General features: G+C 33.7%; 1 protein-coding gene across 8 annotated transcripts; it reads right to left on the bottom strand.

The window, feature by feature from the left end:
* Nucleotides 1-410: 410 nt before the first annotated feature.
* LOC123705072 (chromatin complexes subunit BAP18-like) lies at nucleotides 411-20,928 on the bottom strand. Of its 8 annotated transcripts, none has more exons than XM_045653660.1 (5): nucleotides 20,725-20,928; nucleotides 3,217-3,308; nucleotides 2,939-3,040; nucleotides 2,590-2,749; nucleotides 411-1,607 (listed from the first exon to the last, which is right to left on the bottom strand). In XM_045653660.1, exons 1-5 carry the CDS (start codon nucleotides 20,743-20,745, stop codon nucleotides 1,500-1,502), a joined length of 483 nt encoding a protein of 160 aa, XP_045509616.1. In that variant the 5' UTR covers nucleotides 20,746-20,928; the 3' UTR covers nucleotides 411-1,499. The 8 variants fall into 8 exon arrangements, with proteins under 8 accessions (XP_045509616.1, XP_045509621.1, XP_045509620.1 ...); XM_045653665.1 differs by having other exon boundaries at nucleotides 2,644-2,749; nucleotides 20,725-20,927; XM_045653664.1 differs by lacking the exon at nucleotides 20,725-20,928 and adding an exon at nucleotides 17,927-18,032.
* Between the last annotated feature and the right edge of the window lie 1,095 nt (nucleotides 20,929-22,023).

The following is a 22,023-nucleotide window of genomic DNA, read 5'->3' on the forward strand; positions in this document are numbered from 1 at the left end:
AAACTATGATAACCTAAGTAAAAATACGGAAAAAACTAATGCTTTTTCTCTGTTTTTTTTTTTTTTGTAAATCATCTATAAAAAGAATAATAAAAATAATTTATACTAACGAAATTGGGCCGAATATATCCCGAATTATTTGCACGTTTGGGGAAAAAATAGTTTACGAAATATAAAATTTTCGATTGTATTGCTTATCAATAAATAACGTTAAGTATAAAATACTACCACCTTTAATTCAACAATCTTTTAGCGATGTCTATTTTCAATAAAAACTAATAAAAACCAAACGAAACTGAATAAAATTTTTAACTTATACAAATGAAACAAAAAATAAAAAAGTATTGTCACGTAAGTCGAAAATAATGTCTGTAATAATATCTATAAAAGGAAAATAAAAACAAATAAAATCGGAAACATAATATTTACTTATCTCAACTTAACAATAAAAAACTAATTATATTAATATTGTTGAGTCATAAGATGGATATATCAAAAATACTATCATCTTTACAACATTGTCAATAACGAACCTTGCGAAATAACGAGTAGCGCACGGTCGATTGTAATAATAATAATTGTATATTGTAATATATTCCGAGGAGACCATCGGTTGCCAAAATAACGCTTAACAAACTAAATCTCGACAGATTATACAACTGATTTACACGTAAACATAGAAAATATAATATTATGTATTTTTAATAAACTAAAATCAATCATCCCACTAAATTAACTTAACTCATTTTTGGAATTAAAATAATGAATTGACATAATAATTAAATATCTAAATGAAGTAAATATCAACCGATGATCTCCTCTTTGTAAACAGTTAGCAAATGAAATATATAAAAGCGGTAACATAACGTAACTTAACACTAAGGCCTTTAAGCTTCGTCAAACAGTCATAAAATGATCCTAATAATTGTTTTATTATTAAATCAGTAAATTAATAATAATTTCAAAAAATTATTCATACAAAGCAGTTTTAAAATTAAATTTAATTTAATTCAAAGAAAAGTTAATGTAAGAAAATAATTCCTTAAAATAAATGTCCAGAGATTAACTTAACGATGAATTTTTTTTTTGCTAATAGAACCAAGACGTTAGGAGCAAATCATATATAGTACAGAATTACTTCCCCAATGATAACCGAATAATAATCCAAAAGCAAGGTAAGAAGGCAGTACAAACATCAAACCCAATTAAACAAAAACCGTTGACTATGCAATTTTTTTGAAAAATCTTTGAAGTGAAATTTATAAAAATTAATTAATTTATAATAATTTCAGAGTAATAACACACGTCCTGGCCGTATTAGCAAATAAAAAAGAACCGAACAAACGAAAAAACAAACAAAAAAAACTCGTGAACGCGACCTATGCACCCATCAATCAATCCCTGGCAGTCTGGTGCGTGTATCTGTTTGACGAAGCCCCCCCCCGCGACAACACGGGCGCTACCAATCCACGGCGATCCTACGTGAAGCAAAGCATGTCTCAGGTGGCCACCTCCTCGCTGCCCGCCTCGAACTCCAGCTTAACGTCGTTGCTGAGCCCCTCCACGTCCACCTCGGTCTCAGAGGCGTTTAACATGTTCAGCGTTACCTGCGAGTTGGTAACTGTTAGAACACTTCACTTGATGTATTTTCCTTAGTATGGTACTTTTTTTGTGGGGATATGAATTTATGTAACAAACTTGGTATTTCAAACCATGAAACTAGAAATGTCTTAGAAACAAGACAGTCTTATGTTTAGGCAAATTACTCGAGTGAAATATTTTGCATTTCGGAAAATTTGAAACATGTAAGTAATTTACTTTCAGATTGAGTTTCGTGAACACAATTTTGGGAGTTGTGAACCAAAAATTGGTATTACTGAACATGCAAAAGGATAAATGATATCTTATAATTCATTATATCTAATACTTTTAGGCAATTCGGCCTTATACTAAAAGAGCATAATTTCATATTAATTAGAATTATAATCTTCTTCACACCGTACAACGTCTAACATAGTGGCATGATCATTTCTGTTTTGCTTTCAGCTATTGTTTATACTAATGTTACTCGTTGTACAGTTCAAAGCTTCAAATTTCGAGAAGCGTGATCATTGCATCCCTTTTCTCCAAAATGTCTAACTACTTCTAAAATACTACAAAAAGTATCTTCCAACTTCTCTCATACTCTGTCGAAATACTATAATTCATTCCATGATGTATGAAATTTTTAAATAGTGTTACCAATTTTTTTGCCAACAGTCAAATATAAGAGAAATTGAGCGAAATCTAGCACTTACCACCACCATTCAATATTCTGTTCAAACTTTGAAAAAAATTCCTACTAGAGCAAACCTAATTAGCTTACCGTGATTCGTCAAGCTCAAATCAACATTACCCCTTACAGCGCATGCACCAGCCGTGAGGCTAACAAAAAATTCAAACTTCACTAACTGAAAACTAAAAAAGATCACACAAATAATAATTATAGGAGATACTTTTAAGAAAAAATAAAAAATAAATAAATAAAAAAATCCAAAAAATTTTAACTAAAAAAATCAGCGTGTTCAATTAGTTAGTGAAGGTTTGAACCTCGGCGTTCTTTCCTAATACGTTCGGTTGGAGGAGGCTCAGTGACGAGACTACCTGCTGTGTGGGCGGCGGGGCGGTGTTCAGCGTGCTGTTAACCTGACGGACCGGTATACCTGCGTCTTCGAATGCTTTCTTTTTTAATGTTGTACGAATTTGCGACCTGGAATGGGGGAAACGAGCTTCATTGAATTGGTGCTTGATAAAAAGATTTCTGAGACGGTTTAAAGAATCATAGTAATCATTTATTTTAATACATTTGGAAAATACGTCAAATTAGAACCTAATAGTATTTAATTAACTATTCGTTAATATAAATAACGTTATTGAAAATATGAAAAATCATACTTACACTGTTCGGTTCTTGATGTGCTGGCTAAGCTTGTTCAGGTCGACGGCAAAACGATGGACGCAAGACCTGAGCATTTCAATCTCTTCTTCCGTCCATTTGCCGCTGAAATATATAAGTATTTAAATTAAAAAAAAAAAAAAGAAAAAAAAAACAAATTAAATTTAATGAATCTGCAAGTGTATGCTACTCTATTCGTTCGTCTTCTTTACTGATTAAATATACAATACCCACAAGATACAATAAATTAAATTTAAATGTTTATTAGAAATGAGACTCACCCGGGCTGTGAGTCGCCAACGGGATGTAACAACATGGTCATTTCGGATAGTTTGTTGAAAGCGCTGCCTGCTTCACGAAAGATCTCCCCAACCTGAAAAGAATAGAAATACATGTTATTTTAAATTCTAATTTCAAATAGTTGGTAGAAAAATAATGTAGATAAAATCACATTTAAATATTTGTTTTAAATTTAATATAAAATCTGTAATCATAATAATATCCAATAAATACAACACTCACAGCCTAACAAAAACATAATAATTTAGAATAAAATCTATTAAGTTGTTTGAATGGTCAACATGACGATCGCGCTGCTACGAAAATGATAACTCGGGCGGTCGGATCGGGGGTGTTCGCGCATGCGCCATGGAGATACTCCTAAAGAGCATGTGCAGAATCCCAGACGGCGAGCTCTATCGATCCACTCGACAGAATATAACTCCCACGTGGAAATAAATACATGAATATAACTCCCACATATATATTTTAAGGGAAGAAACGTTGGGAAATTAAAAACGCACGCTGGGTTTCAAAAATATGTGATTTAAAGAACACCACATAGCCAAGTAAGTAGCAAAGTCTTAACAACGTTTAAAGAAATATCTTAATTGCACAACAACCATACTGCGAACGAACAAGCTCTAGTAAACCTGAGTAAAATCTTAACGAGTTGTCCTGGTAAAAGACTAACACAGTAGTTCAACAGTGCACTATGTATCATCATACGTATATGCTATCTTTCCGGATAATTTATTCATTTGAAAAGAAAAAACATTCACAATACTATTTTTACGTGTATGAAATATGATTTAAAACGAAGCCCAGTCAGGACCTTGGCAACACCCTACTTAATCCCAAGAATGCGTATTAAAGATTAGTGCATGTCGATTGCACATCGAACTATATTTTTTGTACCTATAACTATCAAGCACCACTAGCCACTTATATAAAAGCAATATTTTAACGTACTTTATATTCCATGGCATGTCACTAAAAGGCCGTGCGTTCACTTCGACGAAAAAGAAATAACTGCGATCAATCTGTCACACCAGGAAAAAGGTACACCAAATTCGCGCATGCGTACTACCCAACCTCACCTAAGCGCATGTCTGCAGATTCCCACGCTACGTACAAATCTTGACTAGATTTGATAGGTTTATTAAAATTATACTTATCAAATCTAGTCATGATAAGATGATGAAGATGCAATACCTAGGTATTGCACAGGCGCAACAGGCCCTACACATAACCTGGGCAAGCTCGATCGATCGACGAAAAGTTCCAGAAAACAAGAACAATTTCGATAATTTCCCCTATAGCATTTACTAAACCTGTCACTTTTTTAAATATCTCCAATGCAACGCTTTCAAATAAAGAACCATCTATTCAACTATATAACCGACAACAAAAGTAGTGAAAACGGAGTGTGATTAAAACTGCAGAGGGCTTACTCTAATATAGATAAAATCACTATATCCACCTCTTGCACTAAATTTGAATGTACTTTGTATTCCATAATTTCTCACTGAAAGGCCGTGCGTTCACTGCGAAAAAAAAAGAACTATAATCAATATGAAACTGTAGGAAAGGTACAACGAAATAGCGCATGCGTACAACACAACTGCACTAAAGCCTACAGATCCCCAGGTCACAAACATAATATACTCTATCTAATCTAGCTTAGGTAAGGGATGCAAGACCTAGACGTAGCACATGCGCAACAGGTCTTACAATAACCCGGGCAAGCTCGGTCGATCGACGAAAAGTTCCAGAAAATAGGAGCAATTCCGAAATAGATTTTATCGATGGCCTTTACAAATCTTCTTTTACTGCGTTGCTATATCGCCCTCGAATGCAACGCTATCAAAATAATGTTATCTATAGAACCATCTCTCAAACTATACAATAGACTAGAAAAATATTTATTATGAATCACGATTAAAACTTTAAAGGGATAACTATAATCGAAATAGAAATAATCACTGTCCACTTCTGTAAGAAAATTTGAACCTACTTTGCATTTCATAAGTTCCCACTAAAAGGCCGTGCGTTCACTTCGACACAAAATAAACACCTGCAATCAAAATTCCACTGCAGGACAGGTATAATAAATTCGCGCATGCGTAATAGACTACTGCACCTGAGCGCTTGTCTGCATATTTAATAAACCAATCAAATCTAGCTAGAGTAAGGGATGCAAGACAGGCATTGCACATGAGCAACATGACCTACAGTAACCCACCCGGGCAAGCTCGATCGATCGACGAAAACTTCCAGAAAACATAAACCATTCACCTATGGAACTCACGAAATCTGTCAATTTTTTGATAGTACATCACCCTCATATTTAATTCTATCAAAATATTCTTCTTATCTGCCGAACCATCTCTAAAACTGAATTCAATCACTCCCTATTTTAATACACCCAGAATACACCTATCAAATCTAGTTAAGGTAAGGGATGCAAGACCTAGGCATTGCATATGCGCAATAGGTCCTACAGTAACCCGGGCAAGTTCGATCGATCGGCGAAAGCTTACAGAAAACAAGAACTATTCCGAAATAGATTTCATCGATTTGCGACATGCCTTTACAAAACCTTTCAATTACTTAGACGATATATTATCGCCCTCAAATGCAACGCAATCATCTCGAACTATGTAATAGACTAGTAAAATATTCACAATTAAAACTGAAGAGAGTAAAACTATAGTCGATATAGGAATAATCACTGTCCACTTCTGTAAGAAAATTGGAACCTACTTTGTTTCCATAAGTTCTCACTAAAAGGCCGTGCGTTCACTTCCACACAAAATAAACAACTGCAATCAATCTGCCACTGCAGGAGAGGTAGATAAATTCGCGCATGCGTTATAGACTACTGGACCTGAGCACTTGTCTGCAGATTTAAGAAACCAATCAAATCTAGCTAAGGAAAGGGATGCAAGACTTGGGCATTGCACATGCGCAATAAATCCTACAGTAACCCGGACAAGCTCCATCGATCCACAAAAAGCTTCCAAAAAAACAAGAACTAATCCGAAATAGATTTTATCGATTGCCTTTACAAAATCTCTCAATTTCTGAGATAGTATATCAAAATATTTATTATCTGTAAAAACATCTCTCGAACTATGTTAACCATCAAAATGGTGATTATGAATCGCGACCAGAAGTATCGAGAGCTAACTATAATCGAATTATCAAAAAGCACTATATCCACTTTTGTCACAATATAAACGTACCTACTTTGTATTCCATAAATTTGCACTAAAGGGCCGTGCGTTCACTTCGACGAAAAAGAAACAACAGTCAGGAAAGGCGTAAGAAATTCACACATGCGTAATACAAAACTGCACCGAAGCGCATGTCTGCAGATTCCCAGGCTTCATATTCTAATACACCTATCAAATCTAGCTAAGATAAGAGATGCAAGACAAGGCAAGGCAAGACATGGAGGACCTGTTGCGCATGTGCAATGCTAGGCATTGCACATGCGCAACAGGTCCTACTGCCTACAGTAACCCGGACAAGCTCGATCGATGGACGAAATGTTCCAGAAAACATAAACCATTCCGATATTAATTTGACCTATGCCACTAACAAAACTTGTCAATTTTGAGATAGTATATTGCCCTCAAATTAAACTATCAAAATGTTTATTATCTGAAGAACCATGTCTCGAACTATATACAATCAACAACTATCAAATTAGTGATAAAGAATTGTGATCTAAACTTTTGAGATCTAATTATTATCAGACTATCAACCACCTCTGTACACTTCCGTAAGAAAATTTAAACCTACTTTATATTCTATTGCAAGTCACTAAAGGGCCGTGTGTTCACATGGGTGATAAAGAAACAACTGCAATCAATCTGCCACTGCCGGAAAGGTACAACAAAGTCGCGCATGCGTTATGTACAATTGCAACTGAGCGCATGTCTGCAGATTCCCAGGCTCCATATTTTAATACACCTATCAAATCTAGCTAAAGGGATGCTATAGACCTAGGCATTGCACATGCGCAACAGCCAACAGGTCCTACAGTAACCCGGGCAAGCTCGATCGATTGACGAAAAGTTCCAGAAGACCAGAACAAGTCCGTAATTATTTCTTTTTTGTTTGATGGCCTTTACAAAACCGTTCAATTTGTGAAATCGTATATATTGCCCAAAAATACAACCCTATCAAAATATTCTTATCTACAGAATTGCCTCTCGAACAACAAAATAGACCTTCAAAGTACTCAAAGTGAATTTCGATTAAAATTATCGTGAGCGAACTATAATCGAACTATCAATCACCACTGTCCATTTCTGTAAGAAAATGTAAACCTACTTTGTATTCCATAGCATTTCACTGAAAGGCCGTGCGTTCACTACGATGGAAAAGAAACAACTGGCAAATCTAGCTTTGGTAAGGGATGCAAGACCTAGGCATTGCACATGCGCAACAGGTCCTGCTTTAACCCGGGCAAGCTCGATCGATCGACGAAAAGTTCCAGAAAACAAGAACAATTCCGAAATATATTATATCGATGTCCTTAAGAAACCTTTCAATTTCTGAGATGTTATGACCCTAAATACAACGCTATCAAAATATCCTCATCTACAGAGCCATCTCTCGAGTCTGGAATAGTGAATCGCAATTAAAAATATCGAGAGCAAACTATAATTGAACTATCAAGCACCACTGTCCACTTCCGTAAGAAAATGTTAACCTACTTTATATTCCATATCATTTCACCGAAAGGCCGTGCGTTCACTTCGACACAAAAGAAACAACTGCCATAAATCTTGCACTGAAGAAAAGGTACAAGAAATTCGCGCATGCGTAATACACCTAAGCGCATGTCTGTAGATTTTTAGGCACCATATTTTAATATACCTATCAAATCTAGCATAAGTAAGGGCAAGTTGCAATACCTAGGTGTTGCACAGCGCAATAGGGCGTATACCGAAGCGAAGACCTGCAGAAACCTTGGCAAGCCCAATCGATCTATGAAAATAAGCATTCGTAAAATCAGTCTATTGTAGAAGAACCCTGTCAACATATTCTTATCTAGATAAGTGAACATAACTATATGTGTAATAATACAATTATACAATCCACTAAACAAAAATGACATACTTAGCGTTTAAAACTATCGAGAGCTACCTAATCGACCAGTCAAGCACCACTGCCTGCACTACTTCTCTAAGAAAATTTGAACGCACTTTTTATTTAATAGGTCAATAGGATGTCACATAAAGGCCGTACGTTTATTTCGACAAAAAATTAACAACTGCACTGCATTCAGGAAAGGCATAAAAATTCGCACATGCTTAACATACAATTGCACTTAATCGCATGCCTGCAGGCCCCAGGCATTATTTTAATATACCTGTTATATTTATGAGGCGGGTACCTAAATCGTTACAGCTACGTGAAAACGTTCCTAGGAGACAATCCATAAGTCATTAAATATTCTGAAAGGCATTCACAATTTTTGGAAAAAATTGGGTCAGAAAAAAAAAGATAAATTACCGGAAAAAATATTGTTGCCATCGATCCTAATTTATGTAGGGCTCAAAAGACAATAACGGACCATTTTGGGTTTGAATATTAGAAATGACAGAAATTGACAAAAAACTTTTCTCATACATTTCGTACGGAAAAACTATAATCTTTAAAAGTTAAGGTGCTTGCAGCTTGCTCTTATTGACCCGTCTCAAAAAATCACTCTGTATATCATTTAAATATGGTAAGTATATAAGACGTAGGACGCGAACATGCGCAATTGCTTGTTGACCAAAAGGAAGACCTTCTATTCACCGGACTAGCTCAATCGATCGATGAAAAGTTCCAGAAAGCAAAGACGTTACCATTTATTTTTATTGTGGTAACAGGCCACACCAGGTCGACACATGCCGTGGGAAAGCTCAGTACAGATCGCGACAAGCCTACACAGGCGGCGCAGTACCTGGCGCGGCTCGTCGCATAGCGGGCCGTGGGAATCCGCCTTAAGGGATGCCAGACCTAGGCATTGCACATGCGCAACAGGTCCTACAACACCCGGGCAAGCTCGATCGATCGACGAAAAGTTCCGGAAAACAACAACAATTTCGAATTTATTTTACCGATGGCCCTTATAAAACTTGATGATTTGTGAGATATCTGGCAACGCTACGAAGATATTGTTCTATAATAATCGAACTAGCAAGCACCAGTCCACTTCTGTAAGAAAATGTTAACCTACTTTGCATGCGCAACAGCCGACAGGTCCTACAGTAACCCGGGAAAGCTCGAAAAGTTCCAGAAAACCATAACGAGTCCGAAATAATTTGTTTGTTTGATGGCCTTTACAAAACCGTTCAATTTGTGAGATCGTATATATCGCCCAGAAATACAACCCTATCAAAATATTCTTATCTACAGAAATGTCTCTCAAATAACAAAATAGACTTTCAAAATACTAAAAGTGAATCGCGATTAAAACTATCGTGAGCTACCACTGTCCACTTCTGTAATAAAATGTTAACCTACTTTGTATTCCATAGCATGTCACTGAAAGGCCGTGCGTTCACTTCGACGAAAAAGAAACAACTGCCATAAATTTGGCACTGAAGGAAAGGTACAAGAAATTCGCGCATGCGTAATATGTACATAACTGCACCAAGCGCATGTCTGTAGATTTTTAGGCTATTTTAATATACCTATCAATTCTAACTAAGGTTCTTACCTGATGAAGAAAGACCTAAGAACATGCGCAATATTTCGTACAAAAGCGAAGACCTACCCGAACAGGCTAGTTAGTTCGATTCCCGGTCGATGCAAGTAAATTTTCGAAAATTTTTAAATGCATCAATTTCTTTTTAAAAATAAAGGAATGTTTCCTTTCAGCAAAATTTGCTATCTTCAATATTTCAAGTACTTTCCCTCCAGGGCGCATCGAAAATGTCCACAGTGTATTTTGTTATCAGTAAGATGACCCAAAATACGTTAAAAACGCTCCCAGTATTCCTCACTACTACCATAGTATAAAGAGAGAAGTATGTTATCTTCGAACAAAGGTACATCGCGCCGTTTGTGTGTAAGCGGAGCGCTTGGCCACGCTCCCGGTTCATGCACGTACGGATGCACACAACGCCGCTCGGTTCCTACTCTGGGGCCGGCCTCGTGAGGCCCGCGCCATTGCGTTAGCGCTCGGTGTTTGTTTTACAATTAATATTTAAAATATCAATGTGACTAGTGACAACCTTGCGGCTCGCAATTTTTAGGTATAACCCGAGCAGATAGAGAATAGACCTGAAGATGGCGTCCGCTCGCAAGCGTTATCGCTCACTCTATATCGTTGTCTATACTCACACAGTGAAGTTGCAAAAAAATAATCAGGCGGGTTTCGATTTGTAAGTACTTGACGCCCTCCGAGTTATAATTGCTTTTATTGATATTGTTGTTTTGTTGAGTTTGATTGTTATATTGTTTGCGTTACATTTGATTGTTATTTATATTCGTTAAGTTTTTGTTACAAACTTTAAAAGGAAATGGATGAACCAAAAAAACTGTTAGAGAACTTAATTTGCCAACTCTACCATAAGTACCCGTCGCCATTTTCAGATCTATTCTCTATCTGCTCGGGTCTCGCCGTGCACTCGTAAACGCTGGGAGTTGGCCTACTTCCCTCTTTTTACTATGCTACTGCTACGACTGATCTAGCCGAGACCTAATTGAAAAACCGAGACAAATAAAAAAAATGCTTTTCGATAGACCAGATATGATTTGATATATAATATTACTTGAAAGACCCAGAAATCCATCGGAAAGTTTTAACTGCAATGAGACACAGCTTAACTAAAGACAATTAAAAATCTTGCTGTTAACTTAAAAATTCTCTAGCCAAAGACACATTTAAAGATACCATGCGCTACCTATGTAACTTCAATAACGAAAAATGATAACACCAGATTTAGTGTGTCTTTTGTTATAATTTCTATATTTCCAATTCCCATCTTAAAATAAAATAAATCGAAACACATATCAAGTATTAAAGTAAGCCTACGCATAGACATCGCGCATGCGCTTTAGATATTTTACTAAAAAGACGACCAGCTGTAACATCCCGACAAATTCTATCTATCGACGAAATGTTGCAGAAAGCGCAATTTCCCACACTTATCTAGCCGAGTCCATGTCGTTCGCGGAAAGAAGCTTCTTCTAAAGCGTGTAGTTGTGGACTGCCCCGAATCAAATCCCTGCAGTAAAGGTGTGACAGATTCGCGCAAGCGTAATACACAAATTAACAATTGCGCATGTATGGAGATTCGCCCACGCACTGTCTTTATTATCTGCATGGAAAAAAACCGGATACTCAAATCACCAGATATTGTATGTCGAAAATATCGAACCTCGCTCAAAAGTCAATAAGTGGGAATGGGTACAGCCTTCAGAATAATATATGGACATGCGCATTAGGTTATATTGCAGGAGAGATATCTAGAATATCCCAGGCAAATTCGATCGATTGGGAGTTGGGACACGATTAAAAAATTTATCAATATTTATTCCAAACACTAACAAACAAATCAAGGATGCTAAAATACCGCCATCAGAATTCTGAAAGTTGTAAATAATTAAAAGATCTACAACTTTTGCAACATTCAATTTCATTTGAAACATTCAATTACCAAGGTTTTAGTTATTTTTATTTCTAACTAAGTTCTTTTTTCTACAAATTTTGGTGAAAACTTGTCTTTAGTTTACAAACTTTTTTTATTATGACATTTTTTATCGTTATTTTCCCCAAATATCGAAAATCTAGCCTAATATTCAATAAATAAAAAACATGTCACGCCAAAAAATGAGTCACATACTGAAGTAATAACACGACAAATTCGCACCAGCGTCATATCCCTGAATAATCAAACCTTCGCACAGACTAATCCTACTTCTGAATCTTTTTAACCCTAGACAGCCGACCTTCCGAAACGGTGACCGATTAAGCTTACCATCCGTCGAAATGACGAGTATATAAAAATAACTTTATTCTCCATAAATAAAAACATAAACTTCTTGTTTTCAGGTAAATAAAAATGCACATGCTTAATTTTATTTTACTATGGAATACGGAATGCAAAAGAAAAATAGTTTTTTTTATATATTTTATTTATCATTCAAACATATAATTATCAGTTATTATAACATAAAACAATAAAAACTTTTTTGTCGCACTTCCCCATGTCTTCTTTTTAAGGCTTTCTCCTCCCAAGGAAGCTGAGAGGGCCCCTTTTCATATTCTGATCATTGATATTAAGCCTGATTGGTCTTATGTCTGCAGGCCTTGAGTGGTGGACGATTACTCTTAAAGCACGTTCTTGATTTTATTTTTCACCTGGCGAACCAATGGTGTGATTCTGCATTTATCATACTTCTACATGAACTTGTAGGTCATCTAGAAGCACACACGTTATTTATTTCTTGTAGAGATTCTAGTCGAAGGCTTATAATAGCTATCGTCAGCATCCACTTTCACTTCACTTCACTTCACTCTCATTAGTTCAAGTGTTATCAAAACAATATAGGTTTATAAAGTTCGAAACAGCACTGTCATTCAACAAATAAATTATAAGTCTAGAACAAACACATTTCTATTAACAAAAAATATTGTAACAATAATAACGTTTAAGCTAATCACCCGTTGAAACGACGTGCAATGCTGAATAGTTATAGTACTTTCCTGAGCTTGTGCCACTATACCTCCCTGGCGACTTAGTTGGCTAGCCGAGATTAATAAACATTTGGGTGCACTGTTTAAAATAGGCAACTATGTATGGGATTTCCTTTGATTCGTCGGAGGTTAGCTATCTAGGGTTAAATATATTATGATCGTATTATTTATAATTTTACTCGAACTACTGAAGACACATAAATTCCAAGTAATTCGCATTTTTCAAGTTAATTTAAATCGCAAATATGTGATAAATGAATATCATTTTTCTCTTTTGGTATTTTGTCCTTTTAGTTGGAAAAAAACAGCTTTCAATTTTCAATTATTTTTTAAAACATAATTTTAACTAACACATACAACACATCCAAAAAATAAAATTTCGTCATCTGAGAAATATAACTATCTATGTAACTTTTCAATGGATTTATTTTCCCCAATTTGACTAAGACCGGTAATAAATATTCACGCGAAAGGAATACATTGCAATAATATACTTCATATAGGTAGATACGAATTTGCACATGCGTCACACAGTTCTTTTTCATGGAGCATGTCTGCAGATTTTTGGGCAAATATTAATATATAAATAAAATAAAATAACGCGAAATTAAACATAAAATGGAGCCAATTAACATATCACTAGAAACGACGCATGCACATATCTAGCGGTGTTGACATTGTTTAAGCTAACCAACCTAATACATTAACTTAAGATACAATCAAATGCTACGATAACTCAAAATTACAGTAAGGAAATTTAAAAGCCTTCCCAACTAAAACATATATCAAATTTTTTTTTTTTAATTTTTTGATCTGTATAGCAAAGATAAATAAAAAATGTATAAATTTTATGATACAACATACAAAAAAAGGTTTATTTTATCAAAGGCTTAATTTCATTTCATTTCTTTTAATTTCATGTACATAATAAACAAGACCTCCATCGTTCTCTAATAAAGATCTGCGCCCACGGTAAAGCCCGCCTCCTAGTATATTCGAGAACATTACGCATGCTCATTGGCATAGTGCTCCAAGGCGCATGAACCAAATCAATGCAGACAATACTTCCAGGAAAAAACAATTAACCATAATAATTATTTTAAAACAATTTCGGTTGTATCTATTGACGCCTAGTTACATGAAAATTAGGCCATATTTATGAGAGATTTTACTCGAACTAATAATGTTTAGGGAAAAAATTAATGGTTGTTGTAATTTGCGATTTTCTTTATTATAATTTACGACAAAAAACTGTATGATAATTCAAAATTGTCTGTCCCCCATTAGATAAGTTTAATTTTTCTTATGATCATAAAATTTTTCTCGTGCTTGGGTGGGTGCAGATTCTTGGGTAAAACGTTGCCCTCAAAATCCCCTACAATGTGCTTGATACAAATGCAATCACGTCAAAAAACGATACAAAAAGTGAAGTTTTTTGAAGTTATACTTCTTTTGGCGCGATGGAGAAAAATGATGAGAGTGAATTTTTACGATGCGCGCGCACACCGACACCTAAATTTAACAGCATGAAGTTAGTTCTAGGTGGTATGAAAATTGATAACTATGTTCAAGTTGTATAATGTAATATATTCTAGTATTTTTTCCATACGCCAAAGAAGTATAACTTCTAACGCGTGTACATAAGTACACACACTCTTTTTTTTGTACAAAATACCTATATAACAAGAAGGAAATAAATAGCTGATGAATTGAAATTAGACTTACGCGATTTTTCCACCAAGAACGCAGTTTCACAAAAATATAAAAAAATCAACTAATTTTTCTCGAAAAACTCGAAATTTAACAAACTGGGATATGAAGAAAATTTACAAGTACACAAGACTACCGGAAACTCATTTCAAATAAATCATAAAATTATAAAAAAAATGATGATTGGTTAGGGAGGAAACTGCAATCTGTTACCACACCCAGAAAAAATGGCGGACAAAATTCGCGCATGCGCTGTTCAAATTGCTCTATAGAGCATGTCTGCAGATTCCCGGGCAAATAGATAATCAATAAAGCTCAAAAATAGCATATTATCGCGAAAAACCTTTTTTTTTCACATTTTATATCCGTTACTAAAAAAACGAATATTACCTCAAATGTGGAATTCAATTAGAATAAAAAATGGGTTTACAAAACACTCAAAACCTAAAACGAATTTTGAAATATCGTCATCAAAGTATGTCATTTTGTATCGATTGTAATATAATATATTGCAACGCAATTAAAGATGCACAAAGCGCATGCGTCATTTACTGCAGTCAAATTATATTCGCCCGGGGTAAAATTTATAATTCTTTTTTCATTTGTAAAATAAACTTAACCGCTTTAAAACATTATTCTTAAAAAAATTTTCAACACCAAATCTGTTGCACCCACCCAACATTCCATAATTATATAAATCACTGCCTTGATAATCAAATTCGAAACTATGGAACCCGAATCTTAGTCAAATCGCCAATTTGAAGCACAAAGTATAAATTAAAAACTTAATTAGTGCCTACTTACAAGAGGTTATACAGCTCAACAGGTCGTGTTGTCGCCGCCAGCCGGAAAAGACTGAATAATGCATTTTACCGGAGGGGCAGCTAATTCGCGCATGCGCAGTATGACTGTGCACTAAAGAGCATGTCTGCAGTTGCCCGGGCAACTAGCTCTGGAAGATACTAGATAGCATAGATATGCATACTGATATTATAAGGCTGAAGAGTTAGTATGTTTGGTTAAACGTGCTAAACTCAGGAACTAAGGGTCCTACTTCAAAAATTCGTTCACCATTGGATATGCAAGTGCATATCCAGTACCATTGTTTCTCTGAATATTTCAAGCATCTACGTGCTGTCGTTATCAATATCAAACAAAAAAAATCATTTCATTAAATTTTTTTTTTGTTACAGTGGCAACAGAAACAGAAATACATATATTCGAAATTTTCAACAGTTCCATCGCGTGTAGCTGTAGAAATGATAAAATTCATTCTCAATTTTAGGAAATATTATTATGATATTACAAAAATAAGCACAGATAACTATACGACTTTCCGTAGTTATATCTTCGGAAAAAATGGTATCAATGTTGAATTTGACTATCCAAGAACGGCTTTTATTATATTTTGCATGCAGACTGTGCCGTGCAGTTTTCCGAGGAGACTAGATATTATTCTCAACTCTTCGATTCATATTTTCTAGAAAAAAAATAGTGAAGATTTTCATTTCTCACATTAAACGGATTGATAAACAGTTAACGTCAATAATAGCAAGATCTATATTAGATTATTTAAAAAATCCCGTAATATAGAGAGCAAGGCAGTTACCGAAAGCTTTTATTTATGAATCATTTTAGGCATTGAAAGAATTAAATGTGAAAACACTTTATTCAGATTTAAATTATATTAATTCAAAATTAATTAAATTTAATTTATATTTTAAATTATATATATTATTTCTTATTTTACATGTCAATTGTCATATTAATAATAGTTATCTTCTTGATAAGCAAGACCCCTTAGTAGTGAAACCTGAAAAATGCTGAAAAATGTATCTTATTCTTCACTTCTATTCTTCCCTCAGACTGTTTTGATGGACTTTAGAATTGGATTCGGGCAAATCTTTTCATTTGCTCCTAAAATTTTGATGTCCAGGTGAACGCGTGTTGAGAATATACATTTATATTTCACTCGTTGTTTGTTTGATATCCTGTAAAATCACAATTTCTTAGAGTTCAAATAAGAAAATATTTATAGGCCAAAGGGGTTTCCAATAGCAACGGGTAATTGGCACAAGAATATCAATAACAAAATACTTTTTGACAAATATGCCCACATATATATGTCACCCACATGTCGCCATAATCTACCCGCTCTAATTGAAAACACCTTGATATGGTAAATTGGCATAAGTGCTGATTTACACAGGGTCAGTAGACAAGTCAGTCGCGGCGCCGAAAATCGGCGCCGCGACTGACTTTAACTGTTTACTTAGACTTCAAGCCTCTGTACTGACTTCAAATCTGTTTACACAGGGTTTTTTTTCGGGTCAGCACTGATTTGCCTCGAATTTGTAGTCAGTTACTGACCCTGTGTAAATCAGCACTAAGAAGCTAAATAATAAAATATTTTTTTATTGATAAGCCCACATGGAAATGTCGCCCACGTGTCAGAATAATCTACCCGGGCTTTTTAATAAGCGCGGGTAGATTATAGATAGATATAGAGATAAAGCCCATATAACCAAGAAATCAAATTATCGTTAATTATTGTACTTACTTTGCTGTTTACCTCACTGCTGTCTATAATACGTGTTTAAACTTTTTTAATTCATGATATTATACGTAGGTAAAGGTTATCTATTTTCTTTAAACAACAAGAGCTCGGTAATAAAATCAATTTGAACGTGTGTAGGCGTGTTAGAACAGTGGCAAAATGGTAAAGAACAGGGTTGCCACATGTACATTCAGTAGGAAAACACGTGCGAATGTTGACAGTAATGTAGCATCGTAAAGATAGATCAATAGTCGCAACTACTAAATATAGAGTCAATGTTTATAATGCCATTGTTCTTGCCACTTGGTGGTTAACACCTACCATAATCAAGACAATTATTTTATATCATATTTCAAGTACTTTTCAATAGCCAACACTCAACGCGTAACGCATGCGTCCTGATTGTCCGCTACATAAATCGATTATGCTCTATATTAAATGTTTTTTTAAGCAGAAATAATCAAATAAATAAATATATAAAAGTTATATTATAAATTTTGCATATTGTTGCACAAATTTTTGGTATTTTAGAAAGGCATTGCATAAATTAAGAATAAAACAATTGCATCGCACATGATAAAGCACACAATAAATAACTTCGCAAAATAAAATTAACCATTGCATTGACTTATTAAAATAATTGTTATTTGCGCATTTCAAAACATTTATTAACTAATTTAAAATTATAACATATACAGACTGAGAATAAATAAGCCCTAATTAAATTACTTACCATCTCACTCTCATTTAGTCTCAGTTTATTGTAAACTTAAAATACGGGCAAATTATATATTTAAAAAAATAAGCATGGGTGAATTTCACAACACAAGTGGTCACAAATAAAGGCACGGCGTAACTGTCAATTGAATTTGAAACATATACCAAACCGCCTACTATATTTGCTTTGGCACGTGATAAAGAAAATCAATAATGTTGCTATGCAAACACCAATAGGGTGACTCTAAGGCTCCCCCACGTAATATTTTTACTGTTTTTCAGAATTATTTCTGAATATAGCGGCAATTTTGTATAAAACGTATCATATAGTTCTTGATAGGTTTTTTACGTATAACATAGGATAAACAAATATCGAAAAAAAAAAATATTAAATTTACGAATAGTTAATGATAGAAGATATATTGTAATGGGTTCATTTTTCATAAAAAATATCTTTAAAAATGAACATTGTAACTTAAAAAAGCGCCACCTTTCGAACCTTATACGAACCATTCACCTGAAATTACTATGAAACCGTAAAAAAGAAAGATGCCATCAATGGGAACCTCCAATAACTGTTAGAGGTTTCCATAGATGGCACCTTTCTTTGTTCTACTATTTACTATAATCTTAGCAAAACATGTTGATTGTAGGAATAGGTATGTTTTTCAAAAATGAGATACCTAATGAATGAATTGCATTATAGTTGTATAAAATAATTTAATAAAACAAATCAGAGACTATGGGAACAATAATTATAACATTTTATGGATAATAATTGAAGAAAGAAGTTAAGATCCATATTTTTATCTACACTAATATTATAAAGACGAAAACTTTGTTTGTTTGTTTGATTGTAATGAATAGGCTCATAAACTACTGGACCGAGTTTGATGAAATTTGGTACAATCTTTGGACCCTGAGAAAGAAAACAGCGGCGCCATCCTTGGAAATGTTTATGAATTATCAAGTTGTAATAGTTCCTAAATAATTACTGGAAGTTTCCACAGATGGAGTTGGTCTATTTAAGTACATACAAATATTGATTTTTTGTATGAAAATAAGTTTTACGGGAGGATGGCGAGAATACATGCATTTTCGGACACACCGATAGAATAGCATACATCTTCGAAATTTATTAAGAGACTTTGTAGATTATTACCAAGATTAATTATTTAGAAATTTAATAATAACCTACATACCTACTGGAATTGCTCATTTGTAGTTGAATATTATTAATTGTAGTCAGGGTATACGGTATACCTTACCCTGAAGAGCATAGCTCAAATATCAGCAAGTCAATATCCAAAGGAAAAATAAGTTGTCTGGTTTAGTTGGTAGAGTCAGTCCAGTAGCTAGGCAAAGAGTATTCACAAACTTAAAATCAAATGCAATGAAATACTAAATATGATAATAAGTAATAACCTAGAAAACAAAATAAAAAAATAACAAGGCAAATATTACTACTTATTCCACTTGTACGTATTTTGTGTGGCTAAGATATTGATCATTAGTCATTATGTACCATAATTAATACAGCCTTATGTACCTTGATTCCAAGACATTATCAAAAACATACATTATTCTTCCCTTGCAAAATAATCAAACTATTGTTATTGATGTAATTTAAAGAGTGGATGCATTTTTTTTCTTTGTAAGTATTAGTAAATTTAAGTATGTAAATGTTTGATTTGCAGTCAATGTAGGCAAAGATTCATTAAATTTTTTGTATATTCATTGCTGTAGCTGCTATGTATAATATATATATATATACATTATAAAAACTATGAAAATGTTCATCCATCTTACTATCACGGTTACGCAACCACCAGGCTGGCATATAGACCGACAGGTAAACAGGAAGTCAGAGATTTAGCTATTACACAGTATAGAGATAAAATAGTTTATGTAGGCACATCTTTTGTCTTCCTTGCTAATAACAAACCGTTTTTATGTGACTGTGAGCGTTGCCACAAACCTTGTAAAGTTTCGCATTGCAAAATTATGTTTGAAATAAATGTGAAATTTTGTTTTCTAAATAAATAAATAGTAAATGTCTAAACAATGTTGCCGTTGTTACGTTTTAATATTTAAATATTAGTTGGTAATTTTGTAACTTACTAAACTAACTAAATGTGTCAATTCCTAAAAAAAAATCGAGCTGCTAATAACATGGCATATGTACCTTGGATATATTTTGCCTGTGCTCACCTTTTGCCCCTGTATAGTTGATATATCAAAATAAATGTATGGTTTATTAGAATGTGTGGTTGATTGGACTGTGTATTTAATCCCATTTTTACTTTTTGGGTACATAACACTAATGATAGATGGCTATATTGAACAACATTATATCACACAACCAATTCAATGGAGAAATTACTTACTTTTAGCTCATAAACGCTTTATGGCTTATTTTCAGTATACTATGAAGATATACTTAAATATTTAGGAAACCACTTCATAGTAAGAATATACAGTTATATACTGTAAATAAACATGTTAATTCATTTATTAAAGAATATGTCAATATTCAAACAAACAAAATATAGAATAAATCATTACCATCAAAATCGAAAATACAATATAAAAATCAATACCATAGAGTACATACATATTATTGTACCTATCTACTTAAAATTTTTACACTCATTATGTTGCAATTTTATATACATTTTACAGGTAAATTAACAAGAAGCTTACAAACTCTCGGTAGAGAGTAGTATATTCTTTGCTTACAAAGAATGCGTCGCAATGGTCTTTAAGTCATATTCTGTATAAAAATAGCGTTAGAAACTTGTGTCTATTAGGTACCTTTGAAGCGGAGTTGTTCATGTTGGTTGTTTTTTTCAGTCAAGTCCCATTGATCAAGAAACAAAGATTAAATTTTCGATACTAACACTGTAATAAGTTAACAGAAAATAAATAAGGCAACAAAACCAAGAAACTAGCGGGAATCTATGATAAACGTGGATAAACCGAAAACCGAATTACAACAAAATCATAAATGACGTTTGTCAAAATTTTCAAACGGACGCAAACGAAACTTGTATATTCTGTAATCACAGAATACAGATTAAATAGGCACAGTATTTCCGTGAAACAATCCACAAAATAAGTCCCCTCTAAGTGGCTATTGGCACCAAAAAAATGCTGCCAGTATATTTTAATCAAAATGTCTCCAGATTTGGGGTAGACGGATATGAAAAGGGTTGTAGAAAAATTAATATGGATTCATCGTTGGTGATAAAAATAAGAATGTGACATTTTTCCGTAACTGGCCATCTTTTTCTTATCCCTACCACGCGTGATTCGATGTATTTGTAAAGTTGCATATATATAGGTAAACCAGAATCTGATGGCAATTAGGGAAATCAAAATTTTGAGTGTGCAACCCTAGGGAAAATGGACTGAACGATCTTGATAGGTACTGCTTATTTTTTTATTTTGTCCTCAATATCATTAGTCGCATTACATATGTGAACAATACTGTATTTAATATCCACTTAATATTATGTAGTATACTTTACATGTTATATAATATACATATTACTTTATATAGATAATACGTATATTATTTACACATGTGTATATTGGTATAATTCTTATCATTATGCCATGTAAAAATATGGATGTAATGATAAAATAAAACTGTTTATTTTCGTAAGTATTAACAGATACACACATTATAAAATTTACTTGGACAGCTTTATAGACTTGACGAATAGCCGCATTGGAAACTCCTGTAGGTAATAAGTTTTCATAAAATTATATTGTAAACAACAAACAATATTATAGTTACCTACATATAATATTTTTAATTTAAAGTATCAAAACGGGTAAGTCCAATTTACCAATAAAATATTCAAAATTGAAAATTGTGATGTGTTTGACCCTTCTTCATCGAATGTTTTTATATACCTACACATTATAAACAACACCTCTTGCTTGTGATCGCAGCGGCTTTTTCGACATTTTCGAAGATTTTTTAAACAAAATCCTAAAAATTATTCATCAATTGCAAAGAAGACAAATAATTTGACAACCATGAATTTGATAGTTGTCAAATAAAGTTGCCACATGAAAATCTCTAATTTCTTAAATATAAATATG

This window comes from Colias croceus, chromosome Z, assembly GCF_905220415.1.
Source record: "Colias croceus chromosome Z, ilColCroc2.1".
NCBI classification, from domain to species: domain Eukaryota; kingdom Metazoa; phylum Arthropoda; class Insecta; order Lepidoptera; family Pieridae; genus Colias; species Colias croceus.

Bases quoted from the DNA above. Each gene is read 5' to 3' on its own strand.
- LOC123705072 (XM_045653660.1), bottom strand. From the start codon at position 20,745: ATGAACAACTCCGCTTCAAAG. The intron at 3,041-3,216 runs GTGAGTCTCATT...TATATATTTCAG, and splicing joins GTTGGCGACTCACAGCCCGG to CGGCAAATGGACGGAAGAAG. The intron at 2,750-2,938 runs GTAAGTATGATT...CCCCCATTCCAG, and splicing joins CACATCAAGAACCGAACAGT to GTCGCAAATTCGTACAACAT.